The sequence below is a fragment of the Mobula hypostoma genome, chromosome 2, assembly GCF_963921235.1.
Source record: "Mobula hypostoma chromosome 2, sMobHyp1.1, whole genome shotgun sequence".
In the NCBI taxonomy this organism is placed as follows: domain Eukaryota; kingdom Metazoa; phylum Chordata; class Chondrichthyes; order Myliobatiformes; family Myliobatidae; genus Mobula; species Mobula hypostoma.
Genome location: NC_086098.1, coordinates 40,370,633 through 40,390,675, shown reverse-complemented (window position 1 = coordinate 40,390,675; position 20,043 = coordinate 40,370,633). Strand labels below are relative to the sequence as shown.

At 43.3% G+C, this 20,043-nt stretch overlaps 1 protein-coding gene across 3 annotated transcripts in view; it reads left to right on the top strand.

The window, feature by feature from the left end:
- The window catches only part of gareml (GRB2 associated, regulator of MAPK1-like), a 165,503-nt gene that overhangs the window by 90,740 nt on the left and 54,720 nt on the right, over positions 1–20,043 (top strand). For all 3 annotated transcript variants that reach the window (XM_063036013.1, XM_063036024.1, XM_063036032.1), the window contains exon 3: positions 12,879–13,009. In XM_063036013.1, coding sequence (XP_062892083.1) covers positions 12,879–13,009 — 131 coding nt within the window. The remainder of the gene's footprint in view (positions 1–12,878; positions 13,010–20,043) is intronic.

Here is a 20,043-nt window from a genome sequence, read left to right as displayed (position 1 = left end):
ACATCACGGAGATTGTTTTGCCAAGCCTGAGGTTCACCTTCACTGCTGTAGGACCATCCTTCCAAATTTTAAATGAGGGATAGTTGCAAAACTCTGGTATGATGCTTCTTCCTTGATTAGCAGTGCACACAATTTCTGGTTTTCAATATAAAATTCAGAATGCAATTAATAGATCGCAGGACCCTTTAAAGATTCAAAGCACATTCAATATCTAAAAATGTATAAATTATACAACCTTGAGATTTGTTTGTTCACAGGTAGCCACAAAACAAGAAACCTGAAGGACCAACTCTGATACGCAAGAGAAAAAGAAAAAAAAACACAGATCATGCAAACAACAATCTGAACCAAAAGTTGAGTCTTCAGATCTGAACCCCAGAGTAGGCCGAAAGCCTTGCTTATCAGTTCAATGTATTAGCGGGCATGAAGCACAACAGCCGGGGCAGTCTTCAGAGCCTCAGCGCTTTAGAGAGAGAGAGGAGAGACTATTGCAGAGAGTGAACAAAATCAGCTGTCATTCCGGATCCTGACACCATGTCTTTTCAGTCTGTCTGAGTAGGCATGTAAATTGAACAAACAATGGACAACATAAAGCTCGAGCACCCTGGAGAGAGTGAACATCGCAGAGAGTGAGCAAAATCGGCTGTCACCACTGATCTGGGCTGGCATTTAAATTGTCGAAATAACGTATCGTACCTTGCACTATGATCTGGGCAGTGCTGCAGCAAAAGGCCCCAGGCCTAGACCATGCTGCCCGGCAATTCACTTTGGGCCCAGGTTTTGCTGGCCAGCCCAAAGCCACTCTCTAGCTCTTCAAATCAGCTTGGCACCCAAAGTAATCCAACCTCGCACCTAGGCCAGTTGAACGGGCATCAAATCTCCCCTGCCCGGGTTCCAATTTCTCCTCTCGGCAACCAGAGCACCAAGTTCTCCAAATTGTTCTTCCAGTGACTAAAAAACTCTTGGAAAAGTTACTGAATACCATTTTAAAAGATGTGAGATGCCTGTTCCAGACATCTCACCTCTCCTGGGAGTTCCGGGAGTCTCCTGCATATCGATAGCGGCTCCCTGATGCCCGCAAATTATATACAATATCCCGGAAATCGATTTTTTTTAGAGAGGAAGAGGGGAAAAAAAAGAAAGAAAGAAAATGAATGAATCCTGCTTGATCTCTCTTTGTGCTAAGTAGACCTATCAGTTTTCTCTATGGGCAGGCTTTACAGTTGATCTCTCTCTCTCTCTCTTCCATATACCATCAGTTCAGTTACTGCCATCTGTAATGACGCTGAAATCATCCGGACAACTGTCGGTGATGAAGTACAAAAGCCTGGCGAAGAAATTCCCAAGGCTGGTGGTGACAACCTGACTATGCGAAGCTGTCCTATAAGGGGGCGCGTTGGCGTCTTAAAGGGGATTAAAGTGGGGTTTAAATTGGAGCGAAATTCCAAAATCGTCCGCTAAGACATCTTTAGAAATGCGCTCGCAGCAGGCAAATTCTTAAGGTTTTTTTTTCCTGAAACACTTCGACATCAAAGCCCGCGATGGGCTGGGTTTAAGCACAGCTGTTTGCAGAAGAAAAACCAATTTTAATAAATACCCGGCCCCCACCGAGGTCTCGTCATTAGGACAGCGAACTGTTTACCTGTGCTGTGCACTTTGTATGCATTTTGAATTACACTTCATGAAATAATATGGTAATATATTGTTTTATGTGGTGTGCGTGATATATGTATTGTGGCTACACCGTGGCCCGGACAGAGGTTGTTTCATTTGTGGACAATCAGCCAGATGACAATAAACTTGAACTTCAAGATACAGAACTTCTAAGTCACTCATTTAAAATTCCCCATTTCGATGTAAGAAAGTAAGTTCTGATCCCGACTAGTGAGAGACTATGGATGTATATGCGATCAGACGTTGTCCGAATGAACGTTAAGCGACCCACACCTGTAATAAGGATACACCTTATGATTTTATTTCTTTTAGGGACCACAACATATTAGGGAGGCTAAGCACAGGGAAGGCTGATCAGGTATTTCACAGTTCTTTTCAGCAGAAAACCGAAGTCTGACAGAGGAGGTCACTAGAGCTGAGGTGTACTTTACATCTTTCATCGTTGAGCATAACCTGCCATTCCAGGTGTGGAAGCACACAGGCCAGCTATTCAGGAAAATGTTTCCTGATTCAGAAATAGCAAAAAACTATGCCTGCTCATCAACCAAGACAGCAGCTATTGTGAGCATGGCACATTAAGACAGAATTCAGAAGTCAGCTCTCTTGTGAATCTGATGTCTTGCAAGATTAACAAATTCATTCGCACAGACTGCTTTGAGGTTGAGACTTCCAGTTGAGACCTCCCTGAAATGAGTTTTTGCAGGGTGGAATGTCTGCTGTTCTTTGCTCTTTCAGTTTTTTATATATTGATACTGAGCTAAAAACATTATTTTCCTAAATCTCATCTGTAGTTTAAATGGAACTGCATTCAAACAAGAGAAAATCTGCAAATGCTGGAAATCCTGGCAACACACAGAAATTGCTGGAGGAACTCAGGCAGCATCTATGGAAAAAAAAAGTACAGTCGACCCATCGGCCCGAAACCCTTCAGCAGGACTGGAGAAAAAAAGCTGAGGATTGGATTTAAAAGTTGGGGGGAGGGGAGAGAGAAACACCAGGTGACAGGTGAAACTTGGAGGGGGAGGGATGAACTAAAGAGTTGGGAAGTTGATTGGTGAAAGATAGAAGAACATGGAAGAAAGAAGAAGTGGGCAGGAGCACCAGAGGGAGGTGATAGGTGGGCAAGGAGATAAGGTCAGAGAGGGAAAAGGGAATGGGAAATGGTGAAAGGTGGGGTAGGGGGCATTACCTGAAGTTTGAGAAATCAATGTTCATGCCATCAGGTTGGAGGCTACCCAAACAGAATACAAGGTGTTGTTCCTTCAACGCAAGTGTGACCTCATCACGACAGTAGAGGAGGCCATGGAGTGACATGTCGGAATGGGAGTGGGAAGTGGAATTAAAATGGGTGGCCACTGGGAGCTCCTGCTTATTCTGGCAGACGGAGTGTAGGGGCTCGGCAAAGCAGTCTCCCAGTCTACATCGGGTCTCACCAATGTACAGGAGGCCACACCGGGATCACTGAACACAGTAAATAAGCCCAACAGACTCACAGGTGAAGTGTTGCCTCACCTGGAAGGACTGTTTAGGGCCCTGAAAGATAGTGAGGGAGGAGGTCTCGGGGCAGGTGTAGCGCTTGTTCTGCTTATAAGGATAAGTGCCAGGATGCTGCCTGGCCTGCTGAGTTCCTCCAGCATACTGTGTGGGAACTGCATTCAACGTTTGTTGTGTACATAGCTTATAATCTGAATTTAGTTTGGCTGCCAAAAACAAAACAATGGTGAACACAGAGGTTTCTTGAAAATTGTTTAGTCATCATTGGTTACAAGGGTAGGAGAATAAAGAAGAGTAAAAAGAATTTTTAGAAGATTGTTTTGTATTTTTTGCCTTCAGTCAGGAGCCGTTCTTCAACATTGATATTAGAATTTATTTAAATCTTACATCCATCCCACAATGTGAGAGAGTAAAAATCTTTGTGTTAAGACTCCATCACAATGTACAGACATATGAATTTATAAGCCTAATTACTTGCAGAAAGAAGTGTCCCATAGGCTGGTGGTCCTGGCTTTAATGCTACGGTACCATTTGCCAGACAGAAGCAGCTGAAACAGTTTATGGTTGAGGTGACTGGTGTGCCCGATGATCTTCCAGGCCTTCTTTCTGCACTCGCTGCCATAAATGTCCTCTATGGAGGGAAGTTCAAGTTCACATCCACAGGGGAGCTAGGCTGTCCGTACCACTCTCTGCGGTGCCCAGCGATCAAGGTTGGTGCAGTTCCCGTACCAGGTGGTGATGCACCCAGTCAGGATGCTCCCAATGGTGCCCCTGTAGAAGGCCTTGAGGATTTGGGGGCTCATGCCAAACTTCTTCAGTTGCCTGAGCTGGAAGAGATGCTGTGGTGCTTTTTTTTTGCCACATGGCTGGTGTTTGCAGTCCAGGTGAGATCATCGGTGATTTATTTCTCAGTTTATTATTTCTCACAATCAAATCTCACTTCTGGTTCTGTTTTGGTATGGAACATGAAGCAGGTTCTGCAAAGGTTGTCCAAATCAATTGAAATTTTCTGTTCAGCCTATAGTTTCTGCCATTGGAATCAGGGGAGCAAGAGGGACAGATTTCAGGGGCACTCGGTGTGAGAACAAGTTCTCATGGGTGGTTGGACTTGACCTTTGTAGCTGCATGCTAACATGAAGTCTGACAGGTGTTAGCTCTTTGTTTTTTTTAAACTCATTAACTGGATGAGGTACTGCTGGCGAGTCCAGCATTCACTACGTATCCCAAGTTTCCCCAGTGAGTCAACTAGTGAAGGTACATCCATAGCATTGTTAGGTAAGATGTGCCAGTACTTAGTGATACGTTTCCAAGTCAGGATGGCATATGATTTGGCAGAAATGCAGAGAAAAGATGTTCTGTTTTCCTGTTGGCTTTATCCCCCCTGATGGTGAGGTTGCTGTTCTGAGGGTGGCGGGTTATTTAGTGCATTTTATTGATGGTACATTCTGCCTTCACATGATGTTTGGTATAGGGAATGAATTCTTCAGCTGGTTAGTACAGCACTAATTAAATGAGAAACTTTATTCTGGGGTCAAGTTGTTCCGATAAGGCCCAAGGTGAGCATTTTTGTGCTAAGTTACTGACATTACTTGACTGCCTTTGAGATGACACATGCCATCATTTGGCTGATAATGAAGGATTGAATGGTTTGTTGTAACTGGGACTGAATTTGACTTGCATGGACACAACGTACTTGGGCAATTTTCCACATGGCTGGGTAGCAACCAGTGCTGTGATTGTAAACCTTGAGTTTTGGCTGGTTCTGGAATACAGGACTTAAATGCTAAAGCTTGGATATTGTCTGGACACTCCGGAGCACTCAACCCTTTCCTCATTACACATGAAATGAATCAAGCTGAAACAGCAGAGTCCTCAGGAGAAAGCCAAGATGGATCTTCTGGCTGAAGATGATAGAGATTACTCGGGCCTTTCCTTTGCCTCCTGTTCTGACCTTCATCATTGTCAATGCTGCTATTAGGTAATTATCCATCAGAAATTTGGAGTGGGAGATTGGAAGTTGCGAGTTATGAAAAGTTTTTAAAGGCATCCAGGGGAAAGATATTCATAGAACATAGATTTAAGGCAATGGATAATGAGGTTTTCAAATGAAATGGAATGATGAAATTATTGTGGTGATAACTTTTAGAAGACAATTGAACAATTGAAGGGACAGGGTATGGGAGAGCAAAATCAATTTGCACTTACCAGTAACACAAGAAGATTCTGCAGATGCTGGAAATCCAGAGTAACACATGACAAATGCTGGAGGAACTTTGCAAGTCAGGCAGCATCTATGGACAGGAATAAAGAGTTTTGTGCTGAAACCCATCATTAGGACTGGAACGGTAGGGTGATGAAATTGGAATAGGAAGATGAGGGAGGGGATGGAGTACAAGCTGGAAAGTGGTAGATGAAGTCAGGTCAGGGGGGAATGCAGGTGGGTGGGGGCGAATGGTATGGCAGATTTCAGAATGGCAGGCAGTGACTAGTGGGGTACCACAAGGCTTGGTGCTGGGACCCCAGTTGTTTACAATATACAAAACACATTTCCAGAAAAGTTGGGATATTTTCCAAAATACAATAAAACAAAAATCTGTGATATGTTAATTCACGTGAACCTTTATTTAACTGACAAAAGTACAAAGAAAAGATTTTCAATAGTTTTACTGACCAACTTCATTGTACTTTGTAAACATACACAAATTTAGAATTTGATGGCTGCAACACACTCAACAAAAGTTGGGACAGAGGCATGTTTACCATTGTGTTACATCACCTTTTCTTTTAATAATACTTTTTAATCGTTCTGGAACTGAGGATACTAATTGTAGTAGATTTGCAATTGGAAATTTTGTCCATTCTTGCTTGATATAAGACTTCAGCTGCTCAACAGTCCGTGGTCTCCGTTGTCTGATTCTCCTCTTCATGATGCGCCATACATTTTCAATAGGAGATAGATTTGGACTGGCAGCAGGCCAGTCAACCACACGCACTCTGTGTCTACAAAGCCACGCTGTCGTAGCCCGTGCAGAATGTGGTCTGGCATTGTCCTGCTGAAATAAGCATGGACGTCCCGGGAAGAGACGTCGCCTTGATGGCAACATATGTCTCTCTAAAGTCCTAATATACACCTCAGCATCAATGGTACCTTCACATACATGCAACTCACCCATGCCGTGGGCACTGATGCACCCCCATACCATCACAGATGCTGGCTTTTGCACCTTTCGCTGATAACAATCTGGATGGTCGTTTTCATCTTTGGCACGGAGAACTCGACGCCCGTTTTTTCTGAAAACTAGCTGAAATGTGGACTCATCTGACCACAGCAGACGGTTCCACAGTCTTCTGGTCCATCTGAGATGAGCTCGGACCCAGAGAACTCGCCAGCGTTTCTGCATAGAGTTGATGTATGACTTCCTCCTTGCGTAATACAGTTTCAAGTTGCATTTCTGGATGCAGCGATGGACTGTGTTGAGTGACAATGGTTTTCCGAAGTACTCCTGAGCCCAGGAGGCTATAATTGTCACAGTAGCATGACAGTTTCTTAGGCAGTGCCGCCTGAGGGCTGGAAGATCACGCGCATTCAACAGTGGTTTCCAACCTTGCCCTTTACGCACTGAGATGTCTCTGAATTCTCTGAATCTTTTCACAATATTATGTACTGTAGATGTTGAAAGACCTAAATTCTCTGCAATCTTGCGTTGAGAAATGTTCCTTTTGAACTGATACTTGAACATTCTGTGCACTTTTCAATCTTATCTTAACTCTGTCCCAACTTTTGTTGAGTGTGTTGCAGCCATCAAATTCTAAATTTGTGTATGTTTACAAAATACAATTAAGTTGGTCAGTAAAACTATTGAAAATCTTTTCTTTGTACTTTTGTCAGTTAAATAAAGGTTCACGTGAATTAACAGATCACAGATTTTTGTTTTTATTGCATTTTGGAAAATGTCCCAACTTTTCTGGAAATGGAGTTTGTATATTAATGATTTAGACGCGGGAATTAAATGCAGCATCTCCAAGTTTGCGGATAACACGAAGTTGGGCGGCAGTGTTAGCTGTGAGGAGGATGCTAAGAGGATGCATGGTGACTTGGATAGGTTAGGTGAGTGGGCAAATTCATGGCAGATGCAATTTAATGTGGATAAATGTGAGGTTATCCACTTTGGTGACAAGAACAGGAAAATAGATTATTATCTGAATGGTGGCCGATTAGGAAAAGGGGAGGTGCAGTGAGACCGGGGTGTCATTGTACACCAGTCACTGAAAGTGGGCATGCAGGTACAGCAGGCGGTGAAAAAGGCGAATGGTATGCTGGCATTCATAGCAAGAGGATTTGAGTACAGGAGCAGGGAGGTTCTACTGCAGTTGTACAAGGCCTTGGTGAGACCACACCTGGAGTATTGTGTGCAGTTTTGGTCCCCTAATCTGAGGAAGGACATTCTTGTGTTACGAGAATACACATAAAATTAAGATGTTTGCTGGCCTGGGCTAGCATCAGTGGCATCAGCAGTTGGTCTGCCACCTGCCCTCAGGGGAAGGAGAGATAAGGAACAATGGAGCAGCGTCTGGAGATGTGTAATGAAGGGACGTGGGAGAGAGAGCTGTCTGGAGCGGCTCCCCTCTTTGAACCCTGAACTGTTTGAAGTGATGGACAGGCGATACCCCAGCAGGGGGATAAAAAGGGACAGGTTCGCTAAGACAGACACACACGCCACCCGAGGTAACGAGACCCTGGAAGCGGTGCGCCTCTCACGAGTGGGTGAGAAGTGCCAGACAACGACAAGGGTGGAAAGGTACGATCAGCGGGAACCCGGTGTGTGTCCGCCCTTGCCTGGGTGCCGGGTTCACTGCAGAGGATCGACCGCATCTGGAGGAGGGGTCACAGTCGGTGACCTCAGGTGACATCACCAAGGACCCGCCCAAAAGCTGTTTGTGAGCCATCTCGCTGGTCTGTGAGTGAAGCTGTTCTGAATGATCAGTTGTTCCTATTCTATCTCTGTCTCTTCCCCCACCGTGTCCATCGCCATGGCAACGATTACTGCGAACTGAACTACTAACTGGACTGAACTTTGAGTCATTTTGAAATTGGTCATTTACCCCTCTACAACGATAGAGCTTGATTGATGCTGTTATCTTAATTCTGTGCACATGTGCGTTTATCATCGCTGAACTGTTGCATTTATTATCCTTTCGATTAATGTGTTGCTTGTTTCTTTAATAAAACTTTCTTAGTTCTAGTACTCCAGACTCCAACTGAGTGATCCATTTCTGCTGGTTTGGCAACCCAGTTACGGGGTACGTAACACTTGCCATAGATGGAGTACAAAGAAGGTTCACCAGATTGATTCCTGGGATGGCAGGACTTTCATATGATGAAAGACTGGATCAACTAGGCTTATACTCGCTGGAATTTAGAAGATTGAGGGGGATCTTATTGAAACGTATAAAATTCTAAAGGGATTGGACAGGCTAGATGCAAGAAGTTTGTTCCCGATATTGTGGAAGTCCAGAACGAGGGGTCAGAGTTTGAGGATAAAGGGGAAGCCTTTTAGGACCGAGATGAGGAAAAACTTCTTCACACAGAGAGTGGTGAACCTGTGGAATTCTCTGCCACAGGAAACAGTTGAGGCCAGGTCATTGGCTATATTTAAGAGGGAGTTCAGTATGGCCCTTGTGACTAAAGGGATCAGGGGGTATGGAGAGAAAGCAGGTACAGGATTTTGAGTTGGATGATCAGCCATGATCATACTGAATGGCAGTGCAGGCTCAAAGGGCCGAATGGCCTACTCCTGCACCTATTTTCTATGTTTCTATGAAGTGAGAAGCTGAGATTCGAAGGGTGGAAAAGGTCAAGCATCGAAGAATCAGAATCTGCTAGGCAAGCAGAATGGACCATGGGAAAAAGGGAGGAGGACCAGCAGAGGGAAGTGATAGACAGGTGAGGAGAAGAGAGGGGTTAAGAGGGGAGCCAGAATGGAGAGTAGAAAAAGAGTGGAGGGGGAGGGAGAGAAATCAATGTTCATGCCGTCAGTTTGGAGACTACACAAATGAAATATGAAGTATTGCTGTTCCAACCTAAGAGTGGCCTCACTGTGGCAGTAGAAGAGGCCACGGACCGACATGTCGAAATGGGAATGGGGACTGGAATTAAAATGATTGGCTACTGTGAAATCCTCTCTGTTACAAACGAAGTAAAGGTGCTCGACAAAGCAATCCCCTCAATCTACATCGAGTCTCACTGATGTACAGGAGATGGCATCGGGAACACCAGATACAGTAGGACCCCATCAGACTTGCAGGTGAGCCATTGCATCACCTGGAAGGACTCTTTGAGGGAGGAGGTGAATACACTTACCATTTCATTGAAAGCTGCCCGTTAGCCCATCAAGATTAGGCCTCATTCCAGCAGGACAACCCTCTCAGTCCCATTCCCTCAATTATATCCTTGTACCATATTCCATCTTGAATGCCCATCAACTTCTCCCTATTCTCCTGCCACCCAATTACGCCAGAAATATTGTGAAATGGTTATTTGTACAAAGAGACTGTCACCTTTTTGTTTTTTCTTACTCCAGATTTGTTTTGGTTTCAGTGTCGCCATCTGTTCTTTTTAGTAGATCTAATGCTCCACTGATTCAGAAGGTATCTGTCAGTAACATGATAGATGATCCAGGCATTACCACAGAAAATCATTCGTTACACACACGGCTAAACCATCATTCTCATCGTCCTCGCCAGACCAGGCATTGGACTAAAGCAAACAAATAGTTTTATTTAAGTAACATATGAGCAAACGGTATATAATTTATTTTCTTTTATTTTAGTTTTTATTTTATTTTATCTTTTAATTTATAGTCATTTATTTTTCTTCCATGTCCAACAGAGAATAATAAAACTGCCCATAACATTGTTTAGGATAGATTTGCAGCAGAAGTACATTTCTTACACTGTCACAGATTTTAAATATAGAAACTCTTTAACTGGTCATCACAAAACTAAAGGTACACAACTGCTGTCTGCAGTTATCTTTTGCAGGTTATATTACTTGGGGGGGGGTGTAGAAATTGAACTGATCTCTTTGAGTTTACACTGAAATAATGGTCAAGTACAATGCTGACTGACCATAGAGAGCCACTCACAGCATAATGTTGTTTTTCAGTTTTATTTGGGTAAACATCTTTGTCAGTGACACAAAAGATGGTCATTAAATGCAGTATTTCAAGTAATTTCATTTTGCCAATGCGTGTGGGGAAAGAGCAGGGAACAGGATGAATTGCAGAGCTTTGGGCTAAATGGCCACCACTTGACCTGTATAAATGTGTCAATCAGTGATGTGTTCTGCATGTGCTTGGGTTTAACCCTATGTGGTACAGTTTCACAAAATTATAAAATGCATTCCAAGAATCTGAAACAGAATTGCATGGTTTTGTACAGATTAAATAATTTCTTGTTAACTTTTTGCAAGATGCAACTTAATGTAAATTTCAATGGTCTAAACAGATCTTAAAATGTCTAAATACGGGTTAACTGATATAACAGAAGTGCCTCCAGTTGATACTGCCATTAGTTTTTTCTTACCAGATCTCTGTAGTTCTTATCACCTCAACAGGAACACCTGCTAACAAAAATGAAAGTAAAATGGCACTGATTTTATAAACTAATATAATTTCCTTTGCTTTCTAATTTTCCATGTACCAATGGTTTGTTTTTGGCAGAGCTCTCTATGAATCAGAGATCAACCCCTTTTGCTATACTGTTCTGCTATATTACTGAGACTCTTCCAATGAAGTTGACAATACCCATTTTACATAGTCTTTATTGTAAAGATTCGGCAAACTTGACTCTGGAATGCACGTACGGCCCCTTGAAAACTAATGTCTGCCTTCTCCCGAACAGACTTCAAGCCAGATTAAAGTTTCGAGGTCCAAGAGTGGAAAACAAACTGGTGTTCAGCCCCATTACTCAGTGCCAGCAAAGATTCCCACCTGAGCCCATCTTGTCTGCCTACGTTTGACCCATTCCCCTCTCTTCCTGCTGCAACCATCGGGTGGGAGGTGTAGGATTCTTGGGTCAATGCCGCCAGGACCAGGAACAGCTGTTGCCCTGTAGCCATCGAACTCCTCAACCACATTCACTTGTCTCAACGCTGAACTGACTCCACAGCTGTGGACTACCTTTTGGGGACTTTGCAGCTCATATTCTATGCGTTATTTGTTTACTTACTACAATTTGCACGATTTGTCCTCTTTTGTACATTGGATGCTTGTCAGTCTTTGTTGTGTGTGGTGCTTCATGGATTCTATTGTCTTTCTTTGTTTTGTGGCTGTCTGTAAGAAGATGAATTTCCAGGTTGTATTTTTTGGTACATGTACTTTGATGATAAATTTACTTTGAGTATCTTCAGCCACACTGAGCAGCATTGTGAATCCATTCAAAGCACATTAGCAATGGTTTGTAGATGTGCTTGTCATATTCTACCCACTCTACAAGGCTAACTTTGCAAAGGCAGTGCAATATAATTTTGCTCATGATGTGAATTTGTACTTTCTCTTTGCAGTGGGACAATAAAATTTGGCTGAAGCAGCTGTATGTTCATACATGTCTCTTGGAACCTTCCTGCTGTGCACATGTTTCAGGAATTTTTGTAAATGCTCCATTGATTTGGATTCCTGGAGTGACTGGTTTATTTTAGGCTTGATATTTGAGCAAGGATGCAGTGAAGACTATAAGTGGCTGAGGAGCCTGGGACTTGGGTGTCACATCAAACAAAGTGAGAAGTCCCTGTTAATATTGTTTCCCACCAAGCAGCCAGGTGAATTGCTATCTACTTAGTGGCCTGGAAGAAACCATTGGCAAACGACCATGCCTGATGGTTTGGAGAAGGGAACAAAGAGGTCTTATTTGAGAGGGCCTGCGGGATTGTAATAGGGGAGCAAAGATAGTGATTAGAAATGGAGAGAAGGAGAATGCATTCCAAATTAGAAACAAGCAATGCTTGATATCTTAGCATCTTGGGCAGTGTCTGTGCAAAAAGAATCAGATTTAATATTTCAGGTTGAAGCCCCTTTGACGGTTCTGTTTTTATTTCAGATTTCCGGCACCTGCAGTTTTTTTAAATAATTTCCACTTCATTTCAGATGTTGTCCAAAATGTATTTTTGAATTTGAAGTAAAATGAGGACTCCTCGTTGTTTTCGGAGTTTCGGTTTCAACAGTGATTCTTTTGCACGGTTCCTGTTTTGGACCTAGGATCCATTGTTAGCCAGTGTGTGTTTGCTAGATGTCTTCTCAATTCTTTTCTTTCATCTGTAACCAAGGTGGAGAAACACATCTTCAGTTTTTGCTACTTATACATTTGAGATCATTACCTTCTAAACAAGTAGAAACTTGTTTCATTGCTTTTGTTATCATGTCTATTTTCATACCGCTGCTTGTTTTTTTGGGTGAAGATTTCTTTTATTTAAATGCCAACAACATTAAATCATGTATCTGGAAAGGGTGGCTCTGCATCAGAAACTTTATTTGTCCTCTATGTATAGCGACAAAAATGCATCCATATTTAAGACAGTGAACATTTTAACTAACTGATTTGATTATTATTGCAGCTTTTGGCCAATTTTCCTTAGTGATACTGAAACTTATTGGTGAGATATTTCGTCAAATTAATTTCATGTTTTCACTCAAACACTCTTTTCCTCTTCTCAGGGAAGTTTAAATTGCTGGAGCAGGATCGAGATGTAAGGGAGCCTGTGCAGTACTTTAACAGTGTTGAGGAAGTGGCCAATGTTTTTCCAGACCGAGTATTTGTTATGGAGGCGATAACGTTCAGTGTAAAGGTCAGTCATACAAAAGTCAGATTTATCTTCTCAGAAAGAATTACTAATTTTTATTTGTGAATGTTTGCTCAAGAATATGAGAGATTTGAAATACTTTTCCACTGGAAAGCTCCTTTCTTTGCAAGTGATAATAGCATGGATTTAATGTTTCATCTTCATTGGCAAATCTCCTGTGTTGAGCACAGGCTTCAACAAATACACCGGTGATACAGTTACCTTTAGTATTGTGAACTGAATTTTTCGAGCGGGATGTCTTCTCTCCCCACTCAATAAAGAAGCATAACAGCAGAGCCAAACTAATCCATGGTCGTTCACTCATTAAACAGCTCCTTACAACCATTAGCCATTCATTTGCTGATAGTAGATCTGACAGTCAGGAGGAATGAGAGTATTTTTGTGGGGGACTGCTATTTTCCTTGTTCTGGCATTGACTGGTGAAACACCAATGGAACTGTAGCACTTAGCTACTGGGTAGAGAATAAAACCTATAGTTGTATAACTAATTAGCTGGAAAGCACCTACAGATTGCTTTAAAATTCTCTGTGTGCAAACGGATGTCAATGCTGAATGTTAAATCTGGAGAAATAGTACAAGAATGTAGTCTGTGCCTGTATAAACAAGTTATCCATGAGTTACCCCCATCTTCCACCTTGACCTCTTCTCCAAGTTTCTTGTTTTCACAGCAGAATACATCTCTCAGAGGCTACTTCTGTTTTTGGATGGAATTTCTCTCAAAGGTAACTGCCTCAAATATGAAAGAGGGTAGGATGTCCTGATACTGTCCATTGTCTGATCCACGTGACTGTGCTCACAGGTAGAAGAGTGTTTGATTTGCCACTCCAAGCATTTAGGGGCCACAAACAAGAGAAAATCAGGAGATGCTGGAAATCTGAGCAACACACACAAAATGCTGGAGGAACTCAGCAGGCCAGGTAGCTTCTATAGAAAAAAAATACAGTTGATGTTTTGGGCCAAAACCCTTTGGCAGGACTAAGGGTCATATCTTTCACGTGCTGTGCCACTGGGTGTAGAACTGAGTTCCTTGTTTTGGCCTTCATTTTTCGTGCAGAATTTTAATCTATTTGCCACAACTGTTAATGTTGGTGAGACATAGGTAATGGGAATGGATAAAAGCTTCATAAAACCTAACATAGATTTGCAGGAGAGGATCATAGAATGCTAAGCAATATCCTGATGGATTGGTATGTGCTGACTTTGAGATCTACATAAGCCAATGAGAAAGTAAATCATTTGTAGAGATGGCTAGATATCTTGTGTGTTTTGGTGATCAAATATTTCCACTAGAAGGGTGTGCTGGTCCAAGCAACTTTAATGGAACGAATGAAGAAATGTACAAGATGGAATCCCATGGAGGATATGTTACCAATGCCTAGAAACTGGGATTAGTCAGTATCCAATTGCACAGGGTGGCACTGGCGCCCAGGTTTTGGAGCTTAGTGATGAGATTTGTGGGGATGATAGTGCTGAATGCTGAGTTGCATTTAATGAATAGCATCCTGCTGATCAACTTCTATCGGACAACTATAGAGAGCCTCCTGACGTATTGCCGTGCAGTGTGGTTTGCCAGCTGCACAGAACAGAACAGGAAGGACTTGCAGCGGGTGGTGAGGGTAGCAGAGCGGGTTATTGGCACAACATTACCCTCCCTCAGAGACATTTATACTGGCAGACTTCAAAAGAAGGCTACTTGTATTTCAAAGGATCCTACTCATCCTGGACATCACCTGTTTTCCCCTCTACCTTCTGGGAAGAGGTACAGAGCATTAAGGACGAAAACAAAGAGACGCCTTAACAGCTTCTACCCACAAGCAGTGAAATGTATAACATCCCCTTCCCTTCTCCTGCCCCCCCCCCAAGACAGCAGCAGCTAAATGCATCACACTTCCAGGAATGGCAGGTGTGCAATAGTCCTACCCCCCCCATCCATATATTATTAATTTTGGACTGCATTCCTGAGGTTTTAGAGTTTATTTTATGTATTTATTCTTTGTCATGCTGCAAAACGTTGAGCTGCTAAACTGTGTTTCATTGCTCCACAACAATGACAATAAAACTATTCTATTCTATTCTATTCTATTCTATTCTACTGATGTATGCACCTTTATTGTCCAGGCATTCCAGAGCGGAGTGGGGAGCCAATGAAATGGCATCTGCTGTTGAGCTGTTGTGACTCTAGGCAAGTTGGAGCAGATCCAACTAACTCCTCAGGCATGTCATTGCAATTGAATCATAGAATTAACAAACTAATACTGGTGCTCATATTCCACACAAGCCACCTTCTACTCTAGATCAGTAATCTACAGGGGACAGTGAACAGCAGGAAGTCGTGACACAAATTGGTACCAATGACACACGTAGGAAGGTCCTAAAGAGAGAATGCTGGGTAGTAATCTCTGGATTGCTGCCTGTGCCACCCTCCAGTGAGGGTAAGAGTAGGTTGATTTGGCAGGTGAATGTGTGGCTGAAGAGTTAATGCAGGGGATGTGATTTAAGGTTTCTGGATCATTGGGATCTCGGCTGGGTAAGGTACGACCTGTATAAAATCGCAGGTTAAACCTGAACGGAGGTGGGGGGAGGGAACTAATATCCTTGTCGGCAGATTTGTGAGAGCTATTGAAAGTATTTAAACTAATTTGGCAGGGAGGTAGGAATCTGAGTGATGGGGCTGAGGATGGGGTACAATCAGAGCCAGTACGTAGCAAAGAAAGGTTGATGATAGGGGAAAATTGCAGTCAGTGGGATGAGTTGCAGTGTAACAGGGGACCAAAATCAAAAAGAGTGATGAATACAGGTCTGAAGGTTTATTATTTGAATGCACACAGTATACAGAATAAGGTAGATGAACTTGCAGGGCTTTGACATGTTGCCACGCATGAGACTGCTTAAAAAACTATGACCCCATGGTACTATAGGAAAGGTTCTAACATGGATAAAGCAGTGACTGATTGGCAGGAGGTAAAGAATGGGAATAAAGTGAGCTTTTTCTGGTTGGTTGCCGATGACTAGTTGTGTTCCACAGGGGTCTGTGCTGGGACCGATTATTTTTATGTTAAATGTCAATGATTTGGATGATGGAATTGATGGCTTTGTTACAACGCATGCAAACCAATATGAAGATGGGTGGAGGAGGTTGGAGAAGACACTAGCAAAATGCCAGAAATGTGAGAGTGACAGGGAGCAGAAATGAATGTAGTTGCTTTTGCTAGGATGGAGATACGTGGGAAGCAGAAGAGTCTGAAGATAGAATAGTCATCTAGACCAGATGAAATACACCCCAATGTTCTGAAAGGGGTAGCTGAAGCGATTGTGGAGACATTAGTAATGATCTTAAAAGATTCAGTAGATTCTGGAATGGTTCCTGAGGATTGGAAATTTGCAAATGTCATTCCAGTCTTTAAGAAGGGAGAGAGGCAAAAGAAAGGAAATTATGTGCCTGACTTCAGTGGTTGAAATGATGTTGGAGAATTGTTAAGGATGAGATTTTGGGGAACTTGGAGGCATATGAAGAGGTAGGCCAAAATCAGCAGGGTTTCCTTAAGTGGGAATCTTGCCTGACAAATCTGTTGGATTCTTTGAGGAAATAACAGGTAGGATAGATAAAGGAGATTCAGTGATGTGGGAATAAAGGTGGCCTTTTCTGGTTGGCTGCTGGTGACTAGTAGTTTTCCACAGGAGCCAGTGTTGGGACTGCTTCTTTACATGTTATATGTCAATGATTCGGATGAAGGAACTGATGGCTTCGTGGCCACATTTGGGGATAATACAAAGATAGATAGAGGGACAGGTAATATTGAGAAAGCAGGGTGTCTGCAGAAGGATTTAGACAGATTGGGGGAATAGTCAAAGAGATGGCAGATGGAATATAATGTAGGGAAGTGCATGGTAGAAGGAATAAGGGCGTGGACTATTTTCTAAATGGGAAGAAAATTAAAAAATCAAAGGCACAGAGGAACTTGGGAGTCCCTGTGCAGGATCCCTAAAGGTGAACTTGCAGGTTGAGTTCATAGTAAGGAAGGCAAATGCAATGTTAATGTTCATTTTGAGACGACTGGAATACAAAAGCAAGGATATGATGTTGAGGCTTTATAAGGCATTGGTTAGGTTGCACTTGAAGCATTTGAGCAGTTTGGGGCCATTTATCCAAGAAAAGATGTGCTAGTATTAGAGAGGATCCAGAGAAAGTTCATGAGAATAATCACAGGAATGAAATATATAAGGAATGTTTGATGGCTCTGGGCCTGTGCTTGCTGGAGATGGTAAGAATGAGGGAGAACTCAATGAAATTTAATGAAGTTTGAAAGACCTAGATAGAATGAATGAAGAGAGGATGTTTCATGTAGTGGTCGAGTCTAGGACCAGAGGGCACACCCTCAGAAAAGAGGGAGATCTATTTAGAACAGAGATGAGGAAAAATTTTTTCACCAGAGGGTGGTGAATCTGTGAAATTCGTTGCCACAGATGGTTGTGAAGTCCAAGTCATTGGGTATATTTAATGTGGAGGTTGATAGGTTCTTGATTAATCAGGGTGTCAGAGGTTACAGGGAGAAGGGTGAGAATGGGATTGAGAGGGATGATACATCAGCCATGATGGAATGGCAGAGCAGACTCGATGGGCTGAATGGCCTAATTCTGGTCCTATGTCTTATGGCCTTCATCATTCCCGTTGTTTTGCTCATGTAGTCATAGAACACTACTGCACAGAAACATGCCCTTTGGCCCATCTAGTCTGTACTGAATCATTAATTTGCCCAGTCCCATCGACCTGCACCTGGACCATAGCCCTCCATACCCCTCTCATCCATGTACATGTCCAAATTTCTCTTAAATGTTGAAATCGAACCTGCATCCACCACTTGTACTGACAGCTCGTTCACACTCTCACCCCCCCGAGTGAAGAAATTGCCCCTCATGTTCCCCTTAAACGTGTCACCTTTTACCTTAACCCATGATCTCTAATTGTAGTCTTACCCAACTTAAGTGGAAAAAGAACTGCTTGCATTTACCCTATCTATACTCCTCATAATTTTGAATAACCCTATCCAATCTCCCCTCAATCTTCTCCAGTCTAGGGAAGTCCGAACCTTCACAAAATGCTGGAGGAACTCAGCAGGCCAAGCAGCATCAATGGAAAAAAGTACAGTCGACGTTTTGGGCCAAGACCCTTCAGCAGGACTGGAGAAAAAAAAGATCAGTAGACTTAAAGGTGGGGGGAGGGGAGGGAGAAACAAGAGGTGATGGTTGAAACTGGGAGGGCGAGGGTGAAGTGAAGAGCTGGGAAGTTGATTGGTGAAAGAGACTTAGGGCTGGAACAGGGAAAACCTAATAGATGACAGAAGATTATGGAAGAAGGAAAAGGGGGTGGGGGGGGGAGCAGCTCCAGAGGGAGGTGATGGGTAGACAACGAGATAAGGTAAGAGAGGGAAAAGAGGATGGGAAATGGTGTAGGGGGTCGTGGGGAATTACTGGAAGTTTGAGAAATCGATGTTCATGCCATCAGGTTGGAGACTACCCAGACGGAATACAAGGTGTTGTTATATTCCCTCTGGGTAGCCTCCAACCTAATGGCATGAACATCGATTTTTCAAACTTCTGGTAATGTACTCCCCCCCACTTCACTATTCAAAGGTTCAAAGGTACAATTTAATGTCAGAGAAACGTATACAATATACACCCTGAAATGCTTTTTCTTTGCAACCATCCACAAAAAGAGAGAAGTGCCCCAAAGAATGAATGACAGTTAAATGTTAGAACCCAAAAGTACCCCCCCCCCAGCTCCTCCTCCCACACGTAAGCGGCAGTGAGCAACAATCCCCCCTCCCCCTACTGGCACCACCACCGAGCACTCAAGCGTGAGCAAACCAATAGCAAAGACACAGACTTGCAGTTACCCCAAGGACTTTGAGTTTCACCCAGTATTTGACATTCCGCAGGTTCTCTCTCTCCCTAAAAAGGGAGAAAGAGGTGTCTCCATATTCCCAGCAAGTGGGGGAGACATAACAAACAACTCGCTGGTTTATGATGTTAAAAGTCCGTTATGTCGCTTTTTGAGCTCCGTGCCTGAAGGTTGCAAAGATCCCGGGTCTCTAGGCACACAGCCGTAGATATTTCACCTCCCCCAACGACACCCGGGTCTCCTGTCATGACACTGGCCCTCGATCCACTTGTCTCCAGAGCCCCGAGATCTAGGCTTCTGAATCCGAGGCAGACTCTCAGGCTGAGCCTTTGGCGTGCTGAATAATGGCCAGTTGTGGAACCCCGAGAACGGGTCCCGTTCCCGCAAAGAACCATAGTCAGCGTGTGACGCCAGGTCAGGGTCTTCAAAAGAACCCTGAAAGGGAAAAATAGAGCTGTTTCTGAAGATGCAAGCAAAGGGGTCACTGTAAGGTGCCATTAACCCTCCTAAGCTCCGCCTTCTCCATCCCCTTTGCCCTCTCTCACTATCTCCTTGCCTGCCCATTGTTTCCCTCAATTATCCTTCTCCCTTGTCTTCTTTGCTCTGCTATTAGATTCCCCCTTCTCTAGCCCCTGTATCTCTTTCATGAATCTCAACTTCCCAGCTCTTTGCTTCACACCTCCCCTTCCCGGTTTCACCCATCACCTTGTGTTTCTCCTTCCCCTCCCCCACTTTCTTATCCTGACTTCTCATCATTTTTTCTCCAGTTCCGATGAGGGCTGAAACATTGACTGTACTCTTTTCCATAGATGCTGCCTGGCCTGCTGAGTTCCTCCAGCATTTTGTGTGTGTTGCTTGGATTTCCAGCATCTGCAGATTTTTCACTTGTTTGTGAAAGTACTAACCTTTTCAACCTTTCCCTGTAATTGGAGAGGTTGTGGAGACAGACAAATGTTGGTAAGATCTCAGACAAAGTCAGGAATCAACAGGTTGGGTGTGGCGCGTGGCCAAGTGGTTAGGGTGTTGGACTAGTGATCTAAAGGTCCTGGGTTCGAGCCTCGGCCGAGGCAGCGTGTGTGTCCTTGAGTAAGGCATTTAACCACACAATGCTCCAGTCTAC